The sequence below is a fragment of the Dendropsophus ebraccatus genome, chromosome 12, assembly GCF_027789765.1.
Source record: "Dendropsophus ebraccatus isolate aDenEbr1 chromosome 12, aDenEbr1.pat, whole genome shotgun sequence".
Lineage (NCBI taxonomy): Eukaryota > Metazoa > Chordata > Amphibia > Anura > Hylidae > Dendropsophus > Dendropsophus ebraccatus.
The window spans coordinates 23687070-23713965 of NC_091465.1; the positions used below are offsets into that span (position 1 = coordinate 23687070).

General features: G+C 43.0%; 1 protein-coding gene across 1 annotated transcript in view; it reads left to right on the plus strand.

The window, feature by feature from the left end:
- The window catches only part of WNT4 (Wnt family member 4), a 51373-nt gene that overhangs the window by 12063 nt on the left and 12414 nt on the right, over window positions 1-26896 (plus strand). Inside the window, exon 2 of the mRNA XM_069947287.1 lies at window positions 15483-15718. Within this exon, the coding sequence (XP_069803388.1) occupies window positions 15483-15718 (236 nt within the window). The remainder of the gene's footprint in view (window positions 1-15482; window positions 15719-26896) is intronic.

The following is a 26896-nucleotide window of genomic DNA, read 5'->3' on the forward strand; positions in this document are numbered from 1 at the left end:
AGTTCCTGTGTCGGCCAGAGGTGGCAGCAGAGAGCACTGTGTCAGACTGAAAATACAACAGCACTTCCTGCAGGACATATAGGAGCTAATAAGTATGGGAAGACTTGAGATTTTTTAATAGTAGTAAATTACAAATCCATATATTTTTCTGATACCAGTTGATTTGAAAGAAAAAGTTTTTCGCTGGACAACCCCTTTAATCGATAGTATTTCAATCCTTAGCGGAAGGAGTTCTTCTATACAGGGGAATCAAAGCACAATGCATAGTATAAAGCTGTATTACCTATGTATTATACAGTGATTTCTGTGGATTGCTGATAGCCGCAATGTGTTATGAGCGGACTTCATATGTAAGTGAACCCCCCATAGTCGCCATCTGCAGGGTGCATTGCTGCAAACTATTTATTTAACCAATGTCAACATAGCGCTTCTGCACATGTGTACACTCCGGTTTCTGCTTATCTCACTAATAAACTGTTTATATATAGCACTTCCCCCCCCCCCTTCGCCATCCATGAGAATTTGGAGCTTTTTATAGCACATCATCTCCTGCATGGCTTCAGTCAGTAACAAGGTGAGGGCTCCGCCATTGTTTACATTCATCGGCCCTCTTGTGCATATTTAAATTCCCACTTCACCTCCAGATTACTGGTTTTATTAACACCCTTGCAGCGTGGGACATGATCTGTAGGTTATAATGTGCAGCCTGTCTGCCGGTTTATGGTACATTTGACTGTAATAATCACTTAACCTTCACTCTTGTGGTTTATATGTCAGCTGCACATAGCTGGGGGTACTGTAACATTTATATATAAACCATTGTGGTTTACAGCACCGTTGTATTACGTTAGTGAACGAGGCCGGAGTAAATATCAACAGCAGATGTCAGATTTATGGTCAGCGAAGCTTAATTGACTCTGTGTAATGAGAATACTGCACCGCAGGCCTTGGGGGGTGAAGACTAGTGGGGGGAAAATGGAAATATTATGTGATTGGTTGAAAAACCACCATAGTACCAGATATACTGCCCCCTAGCAATATACTGCCGTCATAGCAGTGCAACTACACTGGTTACTGACGCTTCAAGGTACTTCCTTCCCTGTGATTTCTAACATATTTGTTAATCGGTTAATTTGCCAAAAGAGAAACCCAAACGACTCTAAAGTTTTGGCCACTAGGTGTCTCGTTTCTCTGCAATCTGCTGTTCACTGCCAGTTTCCAGAAGAAACATGTCTCTAGTAACAGCTAAATCAGGACAGAACACGGGAAACCCAGTCTCTAATAACAGCTAGATAAGGACTAGAGATGAACCCGAACGTTCAGCATTTGATTAGAGGTGGCTGCTGAAGTTGGATAAAGCCCTAAGGCTATGTGGAATACATGGATATAGTCATTATCCATGTTTTCCAGACAACCTTAGAGCTCTATCCAAGTTCAGCAGCCCCAGCTAATCAAATGCCGAACGTTCGGGTTCAGATGGACTCGAACCCGAACCCGGTTCGCTCATCTCTAATAAGGACAGAACCCAGGGAAACCAGTCTCTAGTAACAGCTAGATCAGGACAGAACATAGGAAAACCAGTCTCTAGTAACAGCTAGATCAGGACAGAACACAGGGAAACCAGTCTCTAGTAACAGCTAGATAAGGACAGATTTGTGATTTCTAACATATTTGTTAATCAGTTAATGTGCCAAAAGAGAAACCCAAACAGCTCTAAAGTCTTGGCCCCTAGGTGTCTCATTTCTCTGCAATCTGCTGCTTACTGTCAGTTGCTAGAAGAAACCTGTCTCTAGTAACAGCTAGATCAGGACAGAACACAGGAAACCCAGTCTCTAGTAACAGCTAGATCAGGACAGACCACAGGAAACCCAGTCTCTAGTAACAACTAGATCAGGACAGACCGCAGGAAACCCAGTCTCTAGTAACAGCTAGATCAGGACAGAATGCAGGGAAACCAGTCTCTAGTAACAGCTTGATCAGGACAGAATGCATGGAAACCAGTCACCAATAACAGCTAGATCAGGACAGAACACAGGAAGTGGAGAAGGGGCTTAGTATGTGCTATGTGCTGGAGTAAGCGGGAGAGAAAGCCTGAGCTATCTACCTGCAAGCTGAGCCAGTTTGCCTGCAGAAGGTAAATCAAGGCTTTCCTCTTATCTCAATGCACATAAGCTCCGGGCAGCTGTCCAATGTGTAGGCTTACAGTGTGACAGTGCAATGCTCCTCTCCTCCAATGCCTACTGGGTCTCCACTTCCTGAGTTCAGCTCCAAACATACCAACAGGTCACCACTGCAACTCCAGATTGGTTGAGTATTTCCTGTGTATTAGGTTGGGCCTTATATCTATCACCTGCATTACTTTTCTGCATTGCACTGCACTACTAAGTATGACAATAAAGATGATGCTAGCTATAAGTAGCTGGAGCCTGTCACCTGTACTTCACTCTCACTGACTCAGGCTCCATGTATGTTATGACATTAACGTCCTGCTCTCCTTTAATCCATACAAGTGCAGATTATCCATCGCCGTCCTATGCTCATATTTTCTGTAATTCATTACGTGTTACAACCTGTATGGTGAACACATGGGAACGTAGACATATAAATGTATGTGTTGTGTATAGGGTCACTAGAACTGCACTAATGTAAAGGGGGGGGGGGGTAAATAGCAGCTCCTCTGTATCTTATTATGGCCGTCATTGCTTTTAGTAGTAAGAGTATAGCATGCAGGGTTTCTGAATTTGGTGGAGACGAGCAAACAGTTCCTATAAAATCTGGAGTCTGGATGCCATTTTTTGGCATCTTTATTGTTCTTGCTATGAATGTAAGCATGAAGTGAATGGGAGCCACGCTGCAGTAACCCAGCATGGCCACTAGGTCAAATTTGGTGCTGTCTGCTTCCAGATCTGTTCAGGTTTGGCAATGTTTTTTTTAACCCAAATGCTGCCAAGAAAACATGGATACAGCCTACCCAGCTGTATCTATGTTTTCCATGACTACGTAGGTCAGCATTCAGCTTTTCCAGATGGAGTCAAATGCAGAGTGTTTAGGTTCGGAGAGGATCTGTAGAGGATCTATTTTGTGTCTAAAAGGTAAATCAAGATTTCGTTCTTATCCCAGACCAGTTAAGTCCTTGGCAGCTTTCCCTTGTGTTTTGCTATTGTATGTACACACTGCTGCCTCCTAAATGTAATTTTCCCAACCTTTAGCTTTTATTAGTGTTGCGTGGACTGTTTGGGTTCTTCAACATTCTCTGAACACGAATGCTACCAGGAAAACATTGATACAGCGTATTTTTTTCAATTAATAACGTCCGTTGTTGTAGATTGCAACATTAACCGTTATTAATTGAAAAAAATACATTGCATTGACTTCTATGGAATCCTGGACGGAGTGTATACACTCTGGCTGGAATTCCATGCGGCTGCACCGAAAACTGACATGTCAGTTTTGTACGGCCACTATTCATTGAATAGCGGCCACACAAAACTGACAGTGCAGACAATGTGAAGTGAGGCTCCGGCCATACTCTACATTGTGTGCTATGGTGAATTGGAGCGCGGGCACTCTTAAATGTGCCCGCATTCCAATTAAAAAGAAATGAACTTCACAGACAGTGGCCGTTCTGTGACACGGCCATGTCACAGAACGGCCGCTGTCATGCAGCATTTGAACAGGTTAAAAGCCCATCTCTGGTCCTGCCTCCCGAAATGGAGAAAATAATACTGTGCACAATGGAGGGGGGGCACTCTCAAGGGCTCAATAGCAGCAGTGAGAGCACTAAAATTACCTTGTCACCACCCTGAAGGGTTAATCTAACAAAACCAGGCAAGTTTTTGAAAAATCTTTTGAAAGACAGATATGTTTTAAAGTGTCAGTCCTTCCTATGACCATGAGATAAGCTCCGACTTATTACATGGCAGCAATGTATCCGTAAATGGAGCATAACAAGGAGCCATGATCTGTGGATGGAGGTTTAGGTTACATTTGGAAGAAATGTGTTTGTTTTATTGCATCAACTGTTAGCACACATGTCATTTCCACTAATGTGATGATCGCGATCATACACAAGAGCACCATTGTTATGTAGGGCTGATGAAAGACGGCAGCCTAGAAAGGTCGCTGCGGGATTTTATCATATTTTAGCTCAATAAAGAAAAAAAAATCAGGACTTTAGGGGAAAAAAATGTCGATCTGTTCCTGACAAAGAAACCAGTTGTATTCCATTATAAGCTCGCATTCATAGGTTGGACAACGAGCAGGTGGGTTTTCCCATAGACTCTGAATGACCAGTAAATGAGCATTGTTATGCAGCCTCATTCACACATTTAGTCATTTTTCTGGACCGTTAGTTGTACTCCGTGGTCCGTATAAATTGATCCGCATTAACAATTACCTGTGACCCATTCCCAGCAGCTGCGCGTCTCCTGTCCCATTAGTGACGTGCACCGTCTGAGCCGGAGGTCCCTGAAGCTCTCCCAGGCAGCCGAGCGTCTCCTGTCCCGTTAGTGACGCACACTGCCTGCGTCTTATCGGAGAGGCTCGGAGATGCTCTGCTGCCGGGAGAGCTTCAGGAGAATGGGAGAGGTGCCGGAAGTTCCCGAAACTTCTGAAGCTCTCCCCACAGCCGAGCATCTCCGAGTCTCTACGATGAGACGCTCAGCTGCCTGGGAGATCTTCGGGGACCTCCGGCTCAGGCAGTGAGCGTCACACTGCCTGCGTCGGGAAAGGGACTGGAGACACGTGGCTTCCGGGAATGGGCCCCAGGTAAGTAGAATTTTTTTTATATAGGTCACCCCATACAGCGGGGATGCGGCCAATTTTGAGCTCCCACACCATATGGGGCGACCATATTCGTCGTACAAGATGACCTCTGACTTCTAAGAAGATTTTTCGGGGTTAAAAAGTCGTCTTATACACCAGAAAATATGGTACTAGTTTGCATAGATTTGATCTGTGTTTTTTGCGGACATCAAGGATTTAACATCCGTGACTTCCGTACAAAAACACGGATTTCATAGACGTCTATTGATAATACCTACCGCAATGACAATCCGCACTAGGACATGTCCTTTTGTTTTTTTTAATGGAACGGATTAGGATCAAAATTAAAACGGACTGTACGAATAGCCCAATATAAATCAATGTGCTCTAAGATGAACCGTGATTACGGATCTGCAATTACGGACAACTTTATAAGGCTTTAGGCTGGGTTCACAGTATGTTTTTTTTCATCCGTTTTCATCCGTTTTTTCATCTGTTTTTGTGTATGTTAAAAAAAAACAGATGCGTTTAGATCAGTTTTTTTTTTCATAATGGAAGTAAAAAAACGGACACAAATGCATCCGTTTTTCCACCCGTTTCTTGCAAAAACGGATGGAAAAAAACGGATCGCATTAACGTAGTGTGAACCCAGCCTCACATTTGCCTTTCTCCTGCTGCTGTGTGTCAGTCTTCATTCTATCCATAAACCAGGAGGATCAGGATGAACAGATCTCCAGCTCCTGTCTGTACGGCATTGTAGCGTAACAGTTATTGGTGGATACAGCTGTGTTGGATATGGTATATGGTACTGTATATCTAGAAGGTGATATTTTATAGGGTTGGCTTCTTTAGTCAGTGGATCATTGTCAATGACAAATAGATCGAGTTTGGTGCCTTCTCTCCGAAATCTTTTTTAAAGTGATGACGAAAAACTATTCTAGTTATGGCCGGTATTGGGTAACCTATTTCTCTTTCTCCTGATGAAGACACTGACAGATTGATATGTGATGCCTGCACTTTACATTGTGACCTGTGCCTCGTGTCTGAACTAGAAGTGATTCGGACATAGTTATTTTTCACATTAGAATAAGTAATCCATTATGAGTTTATTGTGGGAATGCATTGTTATCAATACCCTCTAACCAACCCCTGACCACCAGTCACCCCGTACTAAGTGTGAGGCCTGCCAGTTATGGGGCTGAGCACTGACCTCTTCCTGCAGGGCCTAATTCTTAAAGGGTTTGTTTTAATAAGAACTTATCCCCCATAATCTGTGACCCGATTCTTCCAACAAAATAGTACATGGGATACCCAGGTCCCCTTTCTCAGGATCGTGGGGGTTCTCAGCAGTTTGACCACTTTTCCAGTTATAACTGTGGGGCATCCCCACTGAATATGTGCTTCGAGGTGATTTGGCACTGGGTTATTTTCTTATACTTCTATGTGTGCCTACCTTCTACATAAAGGAGTAAGTTTGGGTGTAGGTTTTGCAGCTCAGTTCCATTGAAATGAATGGAGCTGGATTGTAATACCACACACAACCTGAGAACAGCGGTGGCGCTGTTTTTGCAAGAAAGTAACAGTTTTTTTTCCAATTATGTATAATAACCCTTTTAATAAAGATAAACACTATGGGGGAGATTTATCAAACATGGTGTACAGTAAAACTGGCTCAGTTGCCCCTAGCAACCAATCAGATTCCACCTTTCATTTTCCAAAGATTCTGTGAAGAATGAAAGGTGGAATCTGATTGGTTGCTAGGGGCAACTGAGCCAGTTTCACTTTACACCATGTTTGATAAATCTCCCCCTATGGACAGATTTACTAAACTATCTAATCCTAAAAGGAGAACTGTCAGCAGTTTAAAAGGAATCTAACCTGATAATAGCTCCCTACTGGGCACAGGGCGGTCCCATGCTGTTAGTTGTGGCGGTAAGCCATTAGGAGCTCTGGGGGGCGTGGCTACAGCCCCTCCAAGCAACAATCCCGCTGGGCCCCTCTATTGTTAATTATTAGAGGGGGCGGGCCTACGCAGCCCACCCCCTCTAACGATTATCAATGGAGGGGGACAGCCCGGTGGCATGCCGGATCCACGCTCAATAGGGCAACAGCCACAACCCCAGTGACATACCTTCATCCTCAGCGCCCCCTGCCCACTGGTTAGATTCTATAATAAGGCTTAATAATCGTGTGGGTGCGGCTGCACGGACATCGTTAGTGATGTAGTCATGCTTACTTCTTCACACTCCTTCTGACGTGTCTGCATCTCCCAGTGACCACAGCTACTGCCGAATCCTTCTTAGCAGTGACAGTCCACTCAGCCAATCACTGACCAAGGCGGGCAGTGTCTCAGTCAGTTAGTTGCTTAGCAAGCTGTCAATGCAGGGACAGGTTTGGCAGCGGGTGTGTCCAGCGAGGGAGGCAAACACACTGCAGGAGGACACCAGGGAGCGTGGAGAGGTAAGCATGACTACAACTTTTTTATTTTCTACTTACTAAGGGCATCTGTTATGACTTTCATGCTGCCTGAACAACACGTCATCAGTGCGGTCCCTGGTGACTTCTGCCCACCCTGCCAGCCTTGATTGATAGTTATCTCGCTGAACTAGCTTCACAATTTTGTTACAATCTTGGTGCATGGTATTACACCTCATACCCATGTACTTGAGTTTTTTGGCAAATCTAGGCATGTATTGACTGGTACAGTGCCAAGGCAGGGAGGGCTGTCAATTTGGCTTAATTTTAATATGCAGGTTGGCACATAGGGATTGGTATGTATTACTTTGTAGTAGGGGACACTAAAATGAATACGAAGGAAACTTTTGTGATTCTAGAATGAAGAATTGTATGGGATTGGCAAGAATAATAAGCAGGAACAGCGCCACTCCTGTCTAATATCAGAGCCTTGATTTAAAGCTGGGTGCAATACCTGTCACAGCCCATGGACAGGAGAGGCAGTGTTTGTCAAAAAAAAAATAATAATAATAATGCCCCTATAATGAATACAGGGAATATCTGTCCGTAGTTTTGTATTTATGGTCAGATTTACTATCGCCCAATATCTTGCCTAGAAAATGTTGAGCAGCTTTGCTTCAGACTAATGAAAGCCAACGTGTGATTGATAGCAGCGTGTCTATGTTTCCCCAGTGTCTCCATTTCCTTATTGCTGGAAAAGTGATCTCTCCATGTTATCATGCTAAGCATTTGTAAAATTATTTGGCACAGGTCGGGTTGCAGTAGAAAGCCAGGACATATCCCGCCTCACTGACAGTTTTTCAGCTTCAGATTTCTGCAGGGAAAATCTTCGAGTTTACTCCAGCGAGTATTTGTTGTTTTCTGTTGCCTGTCTCTATAGATGTCTGACATGAATTCAAGGGATTTTCCGCTTTTATATATAATATATATATGTGCCTTTTTCCTATACATGACTTTTATTAAAAATATCAAGCTTTCCAATACTCATCAGCTGCTGTGTGTCCTGCAGGAAGTGGTATATTCTGATGCAGTGCTCTCTGCTGCCACCTCTGTCCATGTTAGGAACTGTCCAATTCCGGAGGGGATTTGCTACTACTTTAGACAGTTCCTGACCTGGACAGAGGTGGCAGCAGAGAGCACTGTGTCAGACTGGAAAGAATATACCACCTCCTGCAGGACACACAGCAGCTGATAAGTAGTGGAAGACTTAAGATTTTGAAATAGAAGTCATTTACAAATCTGTATAACTTTCAGACACCAGTTGATTAAAAAATATTTTTTCACTTTTGAGTACTCCTATAATTTGATTTCTGGCAAACCCTTGGATTTTAGGTGCAGACTTTAACATTTTGGGGGTCACTTATAAAACTTATGCCAGAGGCGTACGCCAGGAAGAAGGTGCAGATTCGCCCCTTCTCCCTGGTGTATGCCCCGCTCGCACGATGGGCAGGCTGGGGGAGCTTGGGGGGCGTGACAAGGTGGGGAGGAGGAGTGGCCTCCTCCTGCGCCTCATTTATCATGATTTATGCCTGCTCGCAGTACGCCGGGTGCAGGTTCGGGCACCCGGACGGCCGGAGGCATGCGTCTCTTAGTGAATCCTGCCGGGGAAAGGGGGCGGGGCCTAATATGAGACCAGCGTACTTGTACGCCGGTCTTCATAAATCCTCCCCTTTGTGCTTTTTGTGCTGTTTTGGACATGGTCTCATTAATTATTTATAAACCCATTGTTAAAGCATTACTGTCACTTTAAAAAAATAACTAAATTTGGCTTGTCACACAGCCATGTCATAAGTTTTGAACCATCAGGGTCCGGGTGTTCAGACCTCCACCTATGGCTAGAACAAGCCGAGAGAAGCATGTAGCAGAGTGCTTCACTCACCGGCTCTCTGCTGCACCCATCTTGTTGCAGGAGTTGGCCATCTCTAGTTCACACAATTATCAGCAGACAGGAACCCCCATCATCGAAATATTGGATATCTCACCCATGTAAAGACTGCAAATAAGGGCTGATCACTTGTGGCAATAGTCAGGAATCGTCATATCTAAACATTACACAGACAATATGAATTGTGCAATGTTTTATTTCTCCTGTGGGGGCGCTGCTGGGAAATTAATATGTTGCTGGCAGGTTCTTCCATAGTTTACAGCTGACCTCTGGTGACCCAAGCCTATGGTTGCCCCATAAGTATCAGGTCCCAATAGAAAGTCCTAGGTTTGTTAAACACATAAAGGAAAAGGCATGCTGTAACAAACACACATTGCCATATCATTGCTTGAAGGGAGTCAGTGGCTCCTCTGCCAAAGAAGAAGAAACCAGTATTATGAATGGCACCTGGTAGTTCAGCGTCCTCTTATAGACTTTGCCTTGGGATCCAGAGCTTCATATTGGGTTGATGCTTTTTGGTGGATTCCTCCTTACTTCTAGAATAAATCTGCCATGTTTTTCTAATCCTGGATAACCCCCTAGAATTTTTTTTGTATATTACTTAGGACACATTAAACATAAAAACAATCTATACTCATCTACCCTGATCCCCCGCCTCTCCCAGTATTGCCTCTCCCAATCGGCACTACTTCTTAGTTTCTGTAAATGTGTCGTCCCAGCAAGACGATCAATGACTGAGGCAGGACACCACTGCGGCTACTTTCTGCTACATAAACCACAAAGGAGCAGGGACCAAAAGATGTCAGTCGTGGAGTGGCGGGGGATCAGGATACATGAGTATAGCTTTTTTATGTTTAACAGGACTCAAACTACTTCTTTATGGAGCAAGGATGGGCAAACCTTTTCGGGAGCCCCAAGCAACACCACCATGCCTGCCCGTGAATTGTGTTTGGCTTTGCAGTCCAGCTATATTGAAGTGAATAGGACTGAGGTGCAATACCACATACAACCTGTGGTGTTGTTTTTGGAAAGAAGCAGCCATGTTTTTACAACCCTTTTACTACATGAAATACGATTATAGTTAAAGCAGGTTTCCTTGAAAATTGCAGTTTATAAATTTTGCATTTTTTTTTTTTTTTTTTACATTAAATAATACTCGGTCAGTAATATTCCAGGTCCACTGCGTTCGGGCTGCATTTAGTAACTGGTAACTTTATCAATAATCTTGTTTTAGCTGGCAGAGAATTTCCTGAGGAGGAGGTAACATGATCAATAATATGAAGTGGTCGCACTCGCCTTATTAGGGTGTCTCCAGCAGATGGTAAAGCCATTCCCTGGTGTCAGTGGCAGGAAACAGGTTGAGCCAAAGTGTGAGAGCAAGGGAATCTCGAAGATATACACAAGATAAATAGGAATTTTGGATGGCCGCAGAAAGGAAGTTTCAAATATTTGAGGCCTTTAAATCTTTGGAGGGCAGGACCGAAAATGTGGAGCTGATATGGAAAGTCTTTAATAAGGACGGTGCTGTAGGTTCTAGGCCTCCTGGAGGTTGGTCTATAAGGCAGGCGAAGGAATTTCATCGGCTTAACACATAATTTATAGCTCAGTCTTTGCAGCAAGAAAAATGAATTATGAATCTGTATAGAAACGTACATTGACACGGTGGGCAGGAAAGCTCCAGGCAATCCTTGTATTATAATCCCAGACTTGCTGAACTGCCTGTAGGGTCTACCTGCTCATTAAACTGACACTGGGTTGTATTTCATATAATGGAGGGATCTGGAAACATATACATATGTGAAGATAGGAGTTTCTGAAATGGGGGGGGGGGGGGGGCTGTAGGGGGGCACGAAGAGATCATATTGTGAATGGTGCATCATGGTGGGTGAAAGAACTTGTTACACATTTCACAGGTTTGAGTTACACACCTGTACTGAAATATACATTTTATTGCTGCTCTCTCTTTCTCTCTCTATGTCTCAATTCCCTAATATGAATCTGTTATTATAATAACTCTTTTTACAAGAACAATCCAATAATGTTTATATATTATATCTTATAATGGGATGCCGATGTAAAAGGCCCCGTTCACACAGAGCAAGAGCGGCGAAATTCCGCGGCGGAATTGTCGGCCGCGGAATGCCACCAGCCTCCGTGTCATAATGACACTCTATGGGAGGCTCGCGCGCTGCACCTCTCGGCGCTGAAGAATGAACATGTTCATCCTTCAGCGCGGAGAGACGCTGAGTGATGCGGCGTGTGAGCCTCCCATAGAGTGTCATTATGACACAGAGGCTGGGCGCATTCCGCGGCCGACAATTCCGCTGCAGAATTCCGCGACTCATGCTCTGAGTGAACGGGGCCTAAGTGTGTGAACAAGCGTGGGCCCCATTGACTTTAATCAGCTAGTGGCTATATTCAGGTAATTTCCCAAATGTATGCATTTATAGACTTGAAAGCTTTGTGCGCTACACTCCAAGTCATATGGGTTCTGGAAATGACCCAAACTTAAAAGGGTATTCCACCCAAGAGCTAAAAAATTAAACGCTCCCAGGTGGTCTTACTCACCAAGTCCCCCTGAGTATTTTGAGCTGTTTGCCGTCTTTCTAGCTGCCGCCATTCCAGAATTACAGGTTTTTCTAAAAGCCGGTCTATATCCAAGATGGCGCCGGTTGGGAAACTACATTTCCGCGCATGCATTGCACCTCAGAGCCAACTGCCAAGCATCCGCCTCATTTTGTAGTATCTGCCCATCGCTGGCTCAATCTGCTTCTGCTTGTGTGATGTCAGTTGAGGGAGGGGTTACAGATGAGATGTTAGGCTCCATTCACACGTCCCGTGTTCTGTCCGTGAAAAATGGATGACACAGATGTTAAATGCACTACATCTCTGCCTGCCTCCTGTTCACTAATTCACAGGAAGATTATATTAATATAGTTCACTAGAACTGTCCAATAAACAAGGAACTTCTATTATCAGGAGTGGTAGATCAGATAGAGGATTCTTCTTGCGATTTTTTTTGAGCACATCACTTTTTTGAGCACATCACCCAACGTAAACCTTCCTCTGGCTTCCTCCGTATAACTGGTTATACAGTGGTATTCACTGCCCATTGGCCTTAATGTTAAAAAAAATATGTATCCCATACAATAGGAGATATGCAGCTGTGTAGGGTAGTAGTAACAGTAGTAGTAATAGTAGCAGTAGTAGTAGTAGTAGTAGTAGTAGTAGTAGTAGTAGTAGTAGTAGTAGTGTGGTATAACCATTAGAGGCAGATGTTGTTTGCCAGTTCAGCCAAAGATGTCAGATTCCACCTTTCATTTTCCAAAGAGTCTGTGAGGAATGAAAGGTGGAATCTGATTGGTTGCTAGGGGCAACTGAGCCAGTTTAAGTGTTTAAACTTGTTGTGCTTAAGGAGGTGCTTAAGAAGTGGAAAAGAAGAGAGGTAGTTGTAGCGGTGTTTGAAGAGTAAAGGAGTTTGTCAGAGGAGTCCCAACCCAATGTAGTTCTGTACTCTGCCGGAACTTATACAGTACAGAGTACTGTGTACTCTGCCGGAAGATATACTTTATAGTGAGAAGTTTACTTGTAGTCGTGTTTAGACTTTGGTCTGACCACCTTCTGCCCTACAGTGTCGTGTGGCATTTGATTAGCCATAGGTTGTATCCATCTTTTCCAGGACTCCCTAGGGCTGTATCCAACTTCAGCAGCCACCACTAATCAGATACTGCATCCTAAAGTTTGGACAAACCCAAGCGTGCTCAAAGTTTGCTCAACTCTAGTCCTCTAGTCTTTACTCCACCAATGGCTCTTGTCTTGGAGCCAGAATACACCTGTCACCTGTACTACCTGACGTTCTGTATTCTATCTGTACTGACCTGTTCTCCTGTATGACAGAGCTGGAGGACAGTAATCCCAATTTTGAACATTTGGTTGTAAAGTAGATGTGTGTGAGTGATTACAAAACAGCAGAAGCTGAGAGAGGACGGTATGGCAGCTGGGAGTTGGCACACACAACTATTTTCTGCTTATTTTGGCTGACTCTGAAGACCTCTGGCTTTTCCAAGTAGTACTTGGATATAGCAGTAATCAGGATTTCTGACAAGATAGATTCACAGCAAGGAATGCACATCCCTATAGTATCAGCGAGATAGAGAAGAAAGTTGCCGAGTTGTAAGCACGAGGGCTGATCACTGCCCAAACTTCCTGCAAGATATGTCAGTAAGAGGACGATTGATCACTGAGCGGGAGACAGATGGGTTGTCGGCCAGCCAAGATTACATTTACAAGACAAGGAAGTTTTTTTTTTTCCAGGCCGGCAGAACATTTGGATTGTAAGCTCTACAGGCAACGTGCCTGCAGATTCTCACAGCCAGTAACGTGCCGTTCAAAATATGTTTGCTGTTTTTCCCCGTTTCTCGCACATTGTCCACACTCCCTAATGAAACAAGCAAATAGTTTTTAACAGCCCGAATGTGCAGTTGTAAATAATTTACTCATCTAGTGCCAAAACATTCTGCAAACCTACTACAAGAGAGAGAACACGCTGAAACAGTCTGTCATCACGGCCCTAACGAATATGGCTGCGAGCACACAGCACATCTTGTGTCCTGAGCACTGCTCTAACTGGGGCTTAAAGGGCTTGTCCAGGATGCCTGCCAATGGACTGTCTGGCATTGCAGCTGAGGCCTACTCACTTCAACTGCAGTACCAGACACAGCCCGAGAAGAAGAATGGGGCGCTGTTTGTAGAAAACGAAGCAGATCCTTTTTTAAAAAAAATGCTCAATCCCTTTAATTCACATATCTGTTCAATGTATCGTTTATTTATAGTAATATATCAGTCGTCTTGATATGAGACTTGGTAATTCAGAATTAGGAGTGTATAGGCAACTTCCAGAGTCTTAGAGCGCTATGTTTGGCTACATTCACATCTGGAAAGAAGAATGTTTGGGGTATATGCTGGCAGGCCGGTTTGCCAGAGTATACTGCAACGTACCATTAAGTTGGACCTTACATAGTATACTGGTGACTGACAACATGTGGTCCCTTTCCAAGTGTATACTGTTAAATACACAAGTCCTTGTCAATAACACATGTTATATTGTGGGACTCAAAAAAAAACTAAAAACTTCCAGGCTAAAAAAAAATGCTTGGAAATGGACTCAATGTTGTGACTAGTGGAGGCCATGAACTTTGAACAGGTGGGTGGCTGTATACCCTAAATATAGTCTACTTTTCAGATGTGAACGTAGCCTTGTCTTATACTCCCTTTTCTCTATTATAAGAGGACAGTACAGTATATACATAGACCTGAGGACCTCCATTTACCTTTTAGTTATCACTATGTCCCTTAAAGATAAATGCTGTCTCTCACTTGATATGCCCCACAATTTAATTTTTTTTAAAAAAAGGAAATGTGTAATACTTTTGTTCTCCTTCGGAGGTGCTGCAGGGAAATTTTAATATTTACTGCCAGATTATATTTAACCTCTGAGAGTTTAAGTAGCAGGAAACACTGTGTCCTGTTGATCCTGGGGGTACTCTTAAACTTAAAGGGATTTAAAAGGTGGTTAGTCCCCTTTTACTAGTTCACTCTCCTTTTGTTTCCATATTTAGCAATACCGGGAAACGGCAGAGCCCTAGGTTCACATTCCCTATAGGGAAAGGAGTATAAGCCAACAAGAGTTAGTTGTCCCTTCCTGAATAACTGTATGGTATGGGCGACCTTATCAGGCATTGTTCTTGGAAAAAGTTATTACAGTACAACCCTGACCATAGGATAAATATGCAAAGACTTTAAAGTGATACTGTAATCCCCCTTACTCTGTGTGCAGTTATCCACACCATCCACAAGCTTAGATGCTGCACATTTGATTTATATGTGTATATAACTTATCTGCTTCTTCTTTTTGCTCTAAGATCGCTTCATTTCATTGGTGGACAGCGTCAACTGGGCGGGGCTTCATGGCAGTTGGGCCCATGAAGCCCCACCCATTTGACACTGTTAACTGATGAAATGAAGCATGAGTAAGGGAGGTTGCGGTATCACTTTAAAAGTAAGTGTCAAAGCTGGTTCGGAGCTGTTCCCAGTGTCCTTCTACCTTCTGTAGCCTATCGTGGTATTTTTTCACTTATAGTGGCTGACTATAGTATTATCCCCCCAAAAGTCACTGGTTACTGCTTAACTATTCATTTCTATGAGTCTGAGAACTTTCAGAATAATTTCCATATTTATGTAAGAAGAATATTTTCACCTTTTCCGTTGTTGACTTTAGGCTTAGTCCTCCTCAGCTCTACAGACCACTTTTCACATGTTGGTCTCCAAAAAACTAAGTTGTCTTCTATATATCTTGCAGGTACCTTGCAAAACTGTCCTCAGTAGGCAGCATTTCAGAGGAGGAAACTTGTGAGAAGCTCAAGGGATTAATCCAACGCCAGGTGCAAATGTGCAAGCGGAATCTGGAAGTCATGGATTCCGTAAGGCGAGGGGCTCAGCTGGCAATTGAAGAATGCCAGTATCAGTTTAGGAATCGACGCTGGAACTGCTCAACACTCGACACGTTGCCTGTTTTTGGAAAAGTGGTGACACAGGGTAAGAAACATGGGTTTTGAAATCTTATGAGCCTTATGGTGATGTTTACATTCTTACTAGAGCTCGAGTAAAGTCGTTCTCCGCTTGAAAGGGGTTGAGGAGTTTTGAAGAACGTTACTTAAAGTAATTAGTCAACCCTAAAAATTCCCTCCAATAAAATCTGAGCCATCACTCAAGCAGCGGCTTACATTGCTGAAGGATGCAGCCCATGGAGAGATTTACTGAAGAGGCCTGGATGGCTTGTAGTGCTGTGGAGGAATTTGCTAGAGGGAGAAGACCCCTGTTACTTACTCTCGGGGGATATTGACTAAGTGAATTGTACTGGCAGTAAGTTTTACTTTAAAATCTCCAGCTATGGAGCATCAAAGTTTTTTCTTTAGTGGAATAAATTCTATAAAGGCAGCAGGTATTGCTATGGGAGCTGAAAGTGAAGGGTCCTGGTGCCTACACCAAGCAACCCCTACCAATATAATGGGGCTGAGTAGGCCTTTGCCCAGGGTCTCCTATCTCTAGGGGGCTTCCACCATCCAGTTATTTTTTAAGTTTTTTCCAGACATTTCTAGCAATAACAGTTTGAAAAGATAAAGTTTTATGTGGCATAAAGTGATTACATGGCTTTTACTTATATTTATTACAAGGAGTTAAAGCTCAAGTCTTGCCAATGAGAAATCATCTGGTTGGGGATGCATGGTTAGTGTCACAAAAAGAAAAACATAAGTAGTTTCTATCAACTCTGATACCACTGATCTTCTGGCTGAACTAAGGGTCAGGCATATAAGATCTTGGGGCTTATGTCCCCAGAGGACTAGCATAGCTGTTGGGTATATTGCCATACTAACATTGGCTGATGTTGGCCAGTTATCTACTGTATATGTAAGCAGATTTCAACATGGATACAGATCAACTTTTTTATTATTTTATTGTATTTAACAGGTACAAAAGATCTTTTTTCCATAGGTTTTTATTAAGAAAATATTGCTTAGATTATCTTTTTCAGTCTTCGCACTCCTCTCTGTCTCTTCTCCTCTACTAAGCTGATTTATGGTAAATCAGACCTGATCTGGTCATATATCAGCTTAGAAGATCATTCAGGAGAGTTGTCATGCAGCTCTTCTGATGGATTTCACTTGGAGGCAGAGAATTCTACATTCTACATGAAAAGATAGAGAAGAGAAACTAAGTAAAATTTTTAATAAAGACCGGTAGGAAAGATGTTTTATGACATGATAATCACAATGTAAGAATAAAAACAGTTGCATGCCAAGATGTGGGTATTCTTTAAATCACAGGTGTCTTTTCCTCTTATATTATCTGCAATATAATATAGAATAATTAGAATAGAGAATTTGAAATCTCATCCCCTAAATGGAGAATATGAGGACATTTTGATGTGCCTATTTTTATAAGGCATTTCATAGCTGTCCTAAATGTAAAGGTCTTGCTATAGACCCTATAGGTATATTGCTGACGGTTTACAGTCGTCCACATGGCGGCATTCTGCTGTACTTTCTCCTTGTACGTATCATAGTCAGGAGACCAATAATGGTATTAAATGCTAAAGTAGAAATGAAAGGAAAATAAACATAAGCTCCATGTCAGCACAACATGCACTTTCATATAAGCGTTGTGTTGACATGTGTGTCCCTTTAAACTTGGCAATATTCCCGAAATTCCTCACATAAAAGCTACTGCAACAGAACTGAGGGTGAAGACAGGGAATAGCCGTTCTACAAAACACAGCTGGCTGCACCTTATACTCCGCTGTATATATGGAGCAGAGTTCTATATAGTATATTTGTGAACAGCAGAGCAGGACACATTGTAGTCTATGGCTAGGTTCACACTATGTAAAAATGATGGCCGTCTTTCATAACAACGGCCGGCATTGTGCAGATATTGTCCATTCTCTTTGAAATAATGGACGTTTTTTGCACGTTATGAAAGACGGCCATCATTTTGACATAGTGTGAACCTAGCTGATGTATGTAGATGGGACGTTTACATTCACACAGGTAGATTCCACATTGGATGGTAGAACCTGAGTTCTCGTTGCAGAAGGTCTGGTTCTCACGTGGTCTATACCACTTGTAGACCATGTGTACCATCAGGATTTAGCATCCTATTCCCATGGCATTTTTGTGGTTTGTCGATTGACGTCAATAGAAGAAAACAGAACACAAGCTCTTGTGTGGTTTTTACATATGGTACCACATGAGTATTTTAGTTGTGGGACAAAAAATTCTAAATTTGATTTAGGAACCAAAAACCTTCATGTCCTTCCACAGTACAACTGTGTGTTATTGAATGTCAAGTTCCTGTACCCCATTAAAAGTTGTAACAGGGCTCTACGCTGGGATACCCCTTTAATTAGTCTAAGGCAAAGCTCACAGTGTGTTAAAACAGTACGTCCTAGCTATATGTCAAGAAAGGGATGACAACACATAATATGGTGCACTGTGGTGGACTCTATTTAGTTCAGTAGCATGAATGTAGTCAGCTAGTAACTAACAGTGGACCACTTGCTGCTGTTATAGGCTTCTTTGCTGGGTTACAAATGGACCACGCTATTGAGTCCTGGTTAGAGATGAGTGAGCTACAGTAAGTTGGGCCTATGGCTTTATCCTTGTTTTCCAGGCAGCATCCACCTTCTCCGGCCACCAAATGCTGAGCGTTCAGGGTTTAGCGAGCCTGAACTTACTGTAGTTTCACTCATCTCTTGTCCTTGTAAGTAAGGCTGGGTTCACACTGCATTTTTAGCATACGTTTAACGGATCCTTTTTTTTTAACGGCCAAAAAAAATATTGTCAGCAACGTTTTTGTGTCCGTCAAAAAAACCGATCCGTTTTGATCCGTTTTTTTATAATGAAAGTCAATGGAAAAACGGATCAAAACGGATGCACACAAATGCATCCGTTTTTGCAATCCGTTTTTTATCCGTTTTTTTTTAAACGGATTGCAAAAACAGATTGCAAAAACGCAGTGTGAACCCAGCCTAAGCAAATACAAGCGTGAAGTGGCCGAAATACAGCCACTAGCTGACTAGGTTGAGGCCATTGAAGTAAATGGGGCCCGCTACAGTGCACCACAGTATACGTTGTTATCACTTTATTGGCAGCATGCCGATGTATAGTTAGGGCAAGCTGCTTTAACTTAGTGTTAATACAGCCTAATAGATTATTTGTAGATGGGACACAGACATGCGGTTGTCTACCTTTAGGGCTATGTCAATTCCTTGAGTGGAGAGCGTCTAAGAGCGTAGGCATTAAGACACTGAGGCATTGAGAGCGGAGGCATTAAGACACTGAGGCAGGTGAGATTCTGAGTGGCGTCCGTGGCGTAGGTTGAGCTTGGAATTTCCGACTTTGTGTGAACATACTTTTACTGTATCAGAGACTGGGCCCATCAGAGGATCGTGTCGTGGGCCAGTTGGAGCCTGGCGAGGTGACAATAGGAGCTATAGTAGCGGCTATAATATTTGTTATTGATCTTTCACAAAAATATTCATCGGAGGCTAGATCCACATGTGTCTGGCCATCCTATATAGCTGACGTTCGACATGCAGGTGCCAGACCATAAAATGTTGCACCCAATAAAACCACACCAGAGGGCAACTTTGCTGGATGGTCCATAGGTGTGGCACCAGGCCCTATTGAAGGGCAACAGTAAGGAGATCGGAAGCAAATCCCCCTGCCCGTAATGATAATGTAGACCTCTTCTAGTGAGAACGTTTCAGATGAAAGTGCGGTCCTGTTGTAGTATATATATAGATATAGGGGGAGATTTATCAAACATGGTGTAAAGTGAAACTGGCTCAGTTGCCCCTAGCAACCAATCAGATTCCACTTTTCATTTCTCACATACTCTTTGGAAAATGAAAGGTGGAATCTGATTGGTTGCTAGGGGCAACTGAGCCAATTTCACTTTACACCATGTTTAATAAATCTCCCCCATTGTGTGTGTATATATATATATATATATATATATATATATATATATATATATATATATGTAGTCTATATTTGTAGATCTGAGATTCTCCTTGAAGTAAACTTGTTTATAATGAAGCCTAATGTTCACATCATTATTCTGCTATTATAACATATGGGAAAGGGCTCTGAACACATCTCTACTGTCTCTATAATCTATAGACTATGGGGGAGATTTATCAAACATGGTGTAAAGTGAATCTGGCTCAGTTGCCCCTAGCAACCAATCAGATTCCACCTTTCATTTTCCAAAGAGTCTGTGAGGAATGAAATGTGGAATCTGATTGGTTGCTAGGGGCAACTGAGCCAGTTTCACTTTACACCATGTTTGATAAATCTCCCCCTATATCTATAACATCAGACGCCCTCTGATGTTTGATATCAGGTGATCCAGCCACACACACTGCAAACAGGTGCATACAACCAAGCACACAGCCGTGCAGTCTCTATAGTCACATAGGCCGTGAATGTCATAGGATGCCACCATTTCTACACGAATTTCTGCCTCAGTAACTAGTAAGTTTTATTATTCTGAGGTGGATGCATCTAGGAGTAAAAACAAAGCAGTGGATCATGCAAAATAACAGAATGGAGCCAACAAGTGCTGAATCATGTAATTTTAACCTCTTAAAGGGGCACTCCTAAGGAAAAATAATTGTTTATAGATCAGCTGATGTCAGAAATTTGTACTTCTAGAAAGAAAATCTCATGTTTTGCAGTACTTATCAACTGCAGTATGTCCTACAGGAAGTGGTGTATTCTTTTTAGTCTGACATAGTGCTCTCTGCTGCCACCTCTGTCCATGTCAGGAACTGTCCAGAGCAAGAGATGTTTTCTGTGTGGATTTGCTACTGCTCTGGACAGTTCCTGACATGGACAGAGGTGGCAGCAGAGAGCACTGTGTTAAATTGGGAAAAATACACCACTTCTTGCATGTCATACAGCAGCTGATACATACTAGAAGTCTTGAGATTTTTAAACAGAAGTAATTTACAAATCTTTATAACTTTATGACACCAGTTGATTATACTGTATATGTCTCCCCTTTAAGCCAGTTTTAATACAACATGTCAACAGGTCTGGGCATAAGTGGTGAAATGGTGAAATATTGTACCGATATTGAAATCACATTTTGTCAGTTCAGAAGGTGCTTGCAGAGAGTGATGTCTTGCATGTACTGGGGTATTGCTATGGCCTTAAAAGATAAACCCCAATGTATATCCCTCTCTCACTCACACACACAATAAAATAAAATGTATATATATATATATATATATATATATATATATATATATATACTAGATTCTGGCTTGGCATGTACTCCCCAGTCATATTTCAACTTTTTAAGGGTCAAGCATCGATTAGAAGGGACGCTACCTCCAACAGGTGGCAGTGCTGAGCAAGTATATTTAAAGGAGAGCAACTTTGCTTCCTTTTTACCCATGGAGCATTGTTAAACTACATTTTCCAGTTTGATGGTCTCCTCCAGAAGACACACTGCCCCCCTCAGTATTACTGTACAAGGCCAAAATAATATCCCCAGACCATGACCACTACTATAAGTGACCAAATAATAACAACACCATACTGTTACTGAGTAAACTCCACCATACAACAATTACAAGCGTGTATACTGCATGTTTTCAAAAGTTACTCAAAGCACAGACAGTGACCATATAGTACAGTACAGTTACATTGAGTGACTCACTGGATCGTTCACTTCTCCCGTCTTTTCCATCCGCCCCAGACTGCCGCGAAGATTTCTTCCAGCCAGGACTTTTGTCTGCAGAGTTTGCTGCCCAAACATCTTTGGCTCCTCACTTTTCCATCATCCTCCCTACCTTTTCCTAACCTCCAGACACTGTGCATCCTGCTATTACCCCCGGTTCTGTGCCCAATATTTCTGTTGTGTTGTACAGTGCTCCCAAATACTGCACTATCCGCCTGCTGCACGGAGCGGGCAGACAGCGGGAATCCGATGCCGAGCGTTCGGGTTCATTCGAACCCGAACCTTGGCGGGTTCGGACCATCCCTACTGCTGATATAAGTGGTGCCAGAACTATAGTCTGTGCCACAAACAGTGTCTCTAAAAGTAATGGTGTTCATGGCCAGACATTGCCCACAATAATAATAGAGCTAAACAGATGGCACCCATATATTGGTAACCATGCCCCCACACAGACATAGGGACCAAAATCAAGTAAAGGCAAGAGTACCATGGAGATACTGTGTAACAATGGTTAGGGGATACAGACTGCATGTGAAGGAGAGCAGTCTATCAAAAAAGCCCCTATCTCCGGCTTTATGGCTGATTCGAGGCGGAAAAGGAGTATTATTATTATTACCGTATCATTATTATTATTATTATCATTACCTCCTTTCTATCCCAAAGAACCAATAGCAACTGGCTTTGTGCACAATAAAATGGCCACCAAATATCCACAGGATAGGGGACAAGTCTGAGATCATAGAAGGTCCGACCTCCGAACCCCTTGTTGATCTCTATATCAGGACCCAGCTTCTGTGTTATGAATACAGCCGCGGGTGTGGCATGAGACCTGTGGCTCTATTTATTTCTATGGAGGTGTCGGTGAGAGGCGAGTACATTGCTTCTCCGGCTTTCTCTGCTCTTTACGGCGGCTCTATTCATTCCTATGGAGCTGCCAGAGAAAGCAGAGTACAGCGCTCTTCTGGCTTACTCAGCTCTTTCCAGCACCTCTGTAGGAATCAGTAGAGTTGCAGGTCTCGTGCTGTACCCGTGTCTCTATTTATAACACACAGAAGCCGGCAGCCAATATGGAGATCGGCGGGGGGGGGGGGGTTGGAGATAGGACCCCCCCATGATCTTTTACCGTGAATAGGGAACAGGTTAAATTTTCTTGGACCTTACCTGAGCCTTACCATATAACGTTTTCATTGAGCTCAGTGTATTAAGCAGTCTGCAGTGAGCTCTTAAGCTCCCTCTACTGGTGACTGCAGCCTGCAAAAATTGTTATATTACCAGGCCTACTGTATTTGGAGATTGGTGTAAAAATTAACATTAACTTTAAAGATCACCTCAAGTGACTGATGTGATTAAAAGGTCTGGTAAAGCTTAAAGGAGTTCTTTGTTTTTTTTTTTACATAGTCAGGGTGGTTTAAAAGCGGAAAAGAAGCAGTACTAACCTGCCCCATCCCCCGCTGTTGCCATGCCACAGGTATGGATCTCCACTGACCTTTTCATGTTCCCTGTCTCAACACAACATCCAATCTATTCCTGTAACAGGTAACTGCTGCAATGTGGAGCTGTTTTTTGGGCTCAGTGATGCCCCCTGCTGACTAATCACATTTTATTAATTTTCCTTGTTGCTGATTCCCAGTAAATTTATAGGCTGCATTTCAGCCCCAAAAAGTCCTCCCCGCCCTATATGCAGTCAAGTATCATGCTGTGAAATCCAATAACTCTCTGACTTTCTAAGTACATTCAACCCAATGGAAAACAAAACATCTAAAATACCTCTTTCCATGCTAAGTGATGCCTTCCTCTGGCGAGATACAATTATCATCCGACTCTACTTCTAAATGCCCTCTAAGGAGTCGTAGATTGATGTTAATGTGTTACAGCTGAACCAGCACAAGATTCTCATAAATACATAGGTCTCACTATTCAGCTACGGGATTGGATGTAAACGCTAACAATTGTTAGGTTAGGAGTAGGGGTAATAGAGAATGACAGCAGGATCAGACTACATTGGGATTTTTTGTAGTCTGTGACCATAGAGACACATAGGCCTGCAAGAGCTGTATACATAAGATAATATGGGGCAAAAGTATACATTAGGGATCCGGTACAAATGTGGAAGCCGCCGCTGAGCAGCAGCTGTGATGACCGGTTACTTGCTAGATGGTGCTGTGTGACGCCACTACTGTGGTGGTTGGTCGGTGGAGTATAGTGCAGCCAGTAAGGATGTTGTTGTGACGCCAGTGCTAACTCAGCACACATGTATAGAGGCACACCTGCTTTCAATGTGTGGCTGGCTATTCCTTTCCCAATGGTCAGTGACCTGCTGGGTTCTGATGGATGTCTTGGGTGCTTATCACAGTGGTCCTGGGTGGAGATGTGACCCACCCAGACCAGACTGTTGGTACCACCACCCACAGAAAGGGGAGATGACCCAAGGGCGGTGTAGCTTGTGTGTAGGTGCTCGTGCATGATCACTGAGTCCTAGTAGAATAAATCAAACTTTTCTTTACTGGCAAGTCTCTGATAATACAGGTAAATAATACATGATTGATACAGACTTGCTCTCACTGGATCTGTACTGAGAGATAACGAGATAGTGAGTAGAATAGCAGTGTGGACTTGGTTATGTGCTGAGAAAGGTAGAAAGTGGAGAGGAATCCCAAGCCAATTTAGAAATGTACTCTGACGGAACTTTTAGTAGAAGAAGAATACTTAAGAAGACTACATGAATACTTGTGCCCATGTTTCAACCTTTTGCTATAACCACCTTTTGCCCCGTAGTGTTGAGCTACCCATCCTACAAGGGTGACACAAGCCCCAGTCTTGGTTACCTAAGTGAGAAATTATCCGGTGTCACCTGCTCTGCGAGAGTACGTAGGCCTTGACTATGGCTGCTTTACTCTATCCGGATTAGTTCCTTAGTCTAGGATACTGTCCTGCACTGTGTAGACATTTTTCCGGTATAGGCTGGGGTGTTCTCCGACTTGTCCTCTCTTTAGTGTTTAGCACTGCATCTTGGCCATACGTGTTACTTTGAGAAAGAAAGTCTCTGTGTTCTCCATATGTGTCTGTAAACTAAATTGTTAAATTGATGGGCCTGTCAGTACATTATTGACCAAACACATCTCAGGCTGCATTTACAACTTCAGTAGTGTTTCGGGACCGTATATGATGTGTGCGATTGGCTGCAATCCTCGCCCCCAGTCCCTATTGCATCCATATTCCATATTTTTCGTGGATCGTCAGAAAAAGTGGAAGGTGATAGTTAAAGGGGAAGGTTTAAAATGATAACTCATCCACATTTTTTGTCGAAGATTACTGCAATTACAGTCTGTACTAGAGCTCGTCAGTAATTTGTGTGGATTGCGGATCCGTAAATATTCGGACAGTGTGAACAGCCCAATCAAAATCAATGGGCCTTAAATTTGTCCGTAATTGCGGACCAACAATTACAGCAAAAACAACGTAATGTGTGAATATAGCCTCACACTGATTGTGGCGATGCAGGGTACTGCAGCACAGATCCATTTATTTGGATCAGCTTTGAGCTGCAGTACCAAGCGCAGCCACAACTAAATGTATGGCGCTGTGTCTGATAAACAATAAATGGGATGTGTCGATCACTGTAGCACCTTTATTATAATAACCCCAAAAAGGCTCTTTAATGCCAATCTTCCTATCCCAAAAAAAAAGATCCTCACCCCCAGACATTTGTCTCTGGTTATAGAAAAACATATGCGCTATTAGGAATATTACAAAATTTCCAACTGCTGTTTCTGTAACAAATGGGATTTTAAGTAAAGAATCTTTTTCCAATTTATCAAACACATCCTTAGCATTCTGAGGCAGAAAGTGGGCGCCAGACTCAATAAGAAAAGGTAAAAATGTCAGCTATTTACAAGTTAGAAGTGTATTGGCCAAGGGTCAATAATGCAAAGATTCAAAGTTTTTTAGTGATACGCAGACCCCGGAGGATCCAGGCAGAATACCAATAATTTTTTATTTTTCTTTCTCATCCACATTGAAATGATCAAGTGTTTTATTTTCAGACATGCAAAGCTGGTTTGTGTTATATGACTGATAGTCAGAACTTTGTTGTCATCATCATCATCAAGAATATATTATCTCCCCCCTCCCCCAGCCAAAAAGTTACTGAATATAATTTTTTGAGTCTATCGTGTTGTTCTATGTTCTATTCAACAATTTCTTTGGGAAAAAAAAAAAACATTTCAGATGTTCGTTTTTGCTATGTGCTGTCACCCAGCGCTCCCTGGCTTTGTATTAGTATTACAGTGTCGGATAGGTTGGCCATACTTGTTGTAATGACAGGTTGCCTAATTCCATATACAGGTAGCCAATAATAAAATGTATGGGTTTTAGGGATGGTCCGAACCAAGTTCGGTTCGGGTTCGTACGAACCCGAACCCTCGGTAATGATTCTTGCTGTCTGCCCGCTCCGTGGAGAGGGCGGAGGACCGCCTGGAAAACTGGGATACAGCCATAGCCATAGGCTGTATCCCAGTTTTCCAGGCGTTACTACCGCTGGATCCACCCGCTCCACGGAGCGGGCAGACAGCGGGAATCTGGGTTCGGGAATTAGGGTTCGGACCATCCCTAATGGGTTTATTATTTGACAGTGGGGGCATATGGACAATAATATCATTGTAGGCCTTAAAGGGGTATAACTACAGGATCAGGGATAACAAGCTGATGGTGGAGGTCTGAGAGCTGGAAACCCTCCACCGATCTGCCAGACTTGGATATGTTCAGTGACCCCGTTAAGAATAAATAGGGTGATGGCCGTGCATGTTCAGTGTATGGGCCAAGTATGTCCCCGTTCTCAGGGTCTGTCATGGTATTTTCTTATTTGCTACAGTTTACAGTGTGTACAGTCTACTGTTATACTGTGGTTATCACTGTTATGGGGGCACTGGGCTTATCACTGTTATGGGGGCACTGTGGTTATCAATGCTGTGGGGGCACTGTGGTTATCAATGCTGTGGGGGCACTGTGGATATCACGTTTATCGGGGCACTGTTGTTATTACTGGTATGGGGCACTGTGGTTATCACTGTTATGGGGGCACTGTGGTTATTACTGTTATGGGGCACTGTGGATATCACTTTTAATGGGGGCACTGTGGATATCACTGTTATGGGGCACTGTTATTATCAATGCTGTGGGGGCACTGTGGATATCACGGTTATGGGGGCACTGTTGTTATTACTGTTATGGGGCACTGTGGATATCACTGTTATGGGGCATGGTGGATATCACTGTTATGGGGGCACTGTGGTTATCAATACTAGCAGGGTTGTTATTACTGTTATGGGGGCACTGTTGTTATTACTGGTATGGGGCACTGTGGTTATCCCTGTTATGGGGGCACTGTGGTTATCACTGTTATGGGGGCACTGTGGTTATTACTGTTATGGGGCACTAAGGTTATAAATGTTATGGGGTACTGTG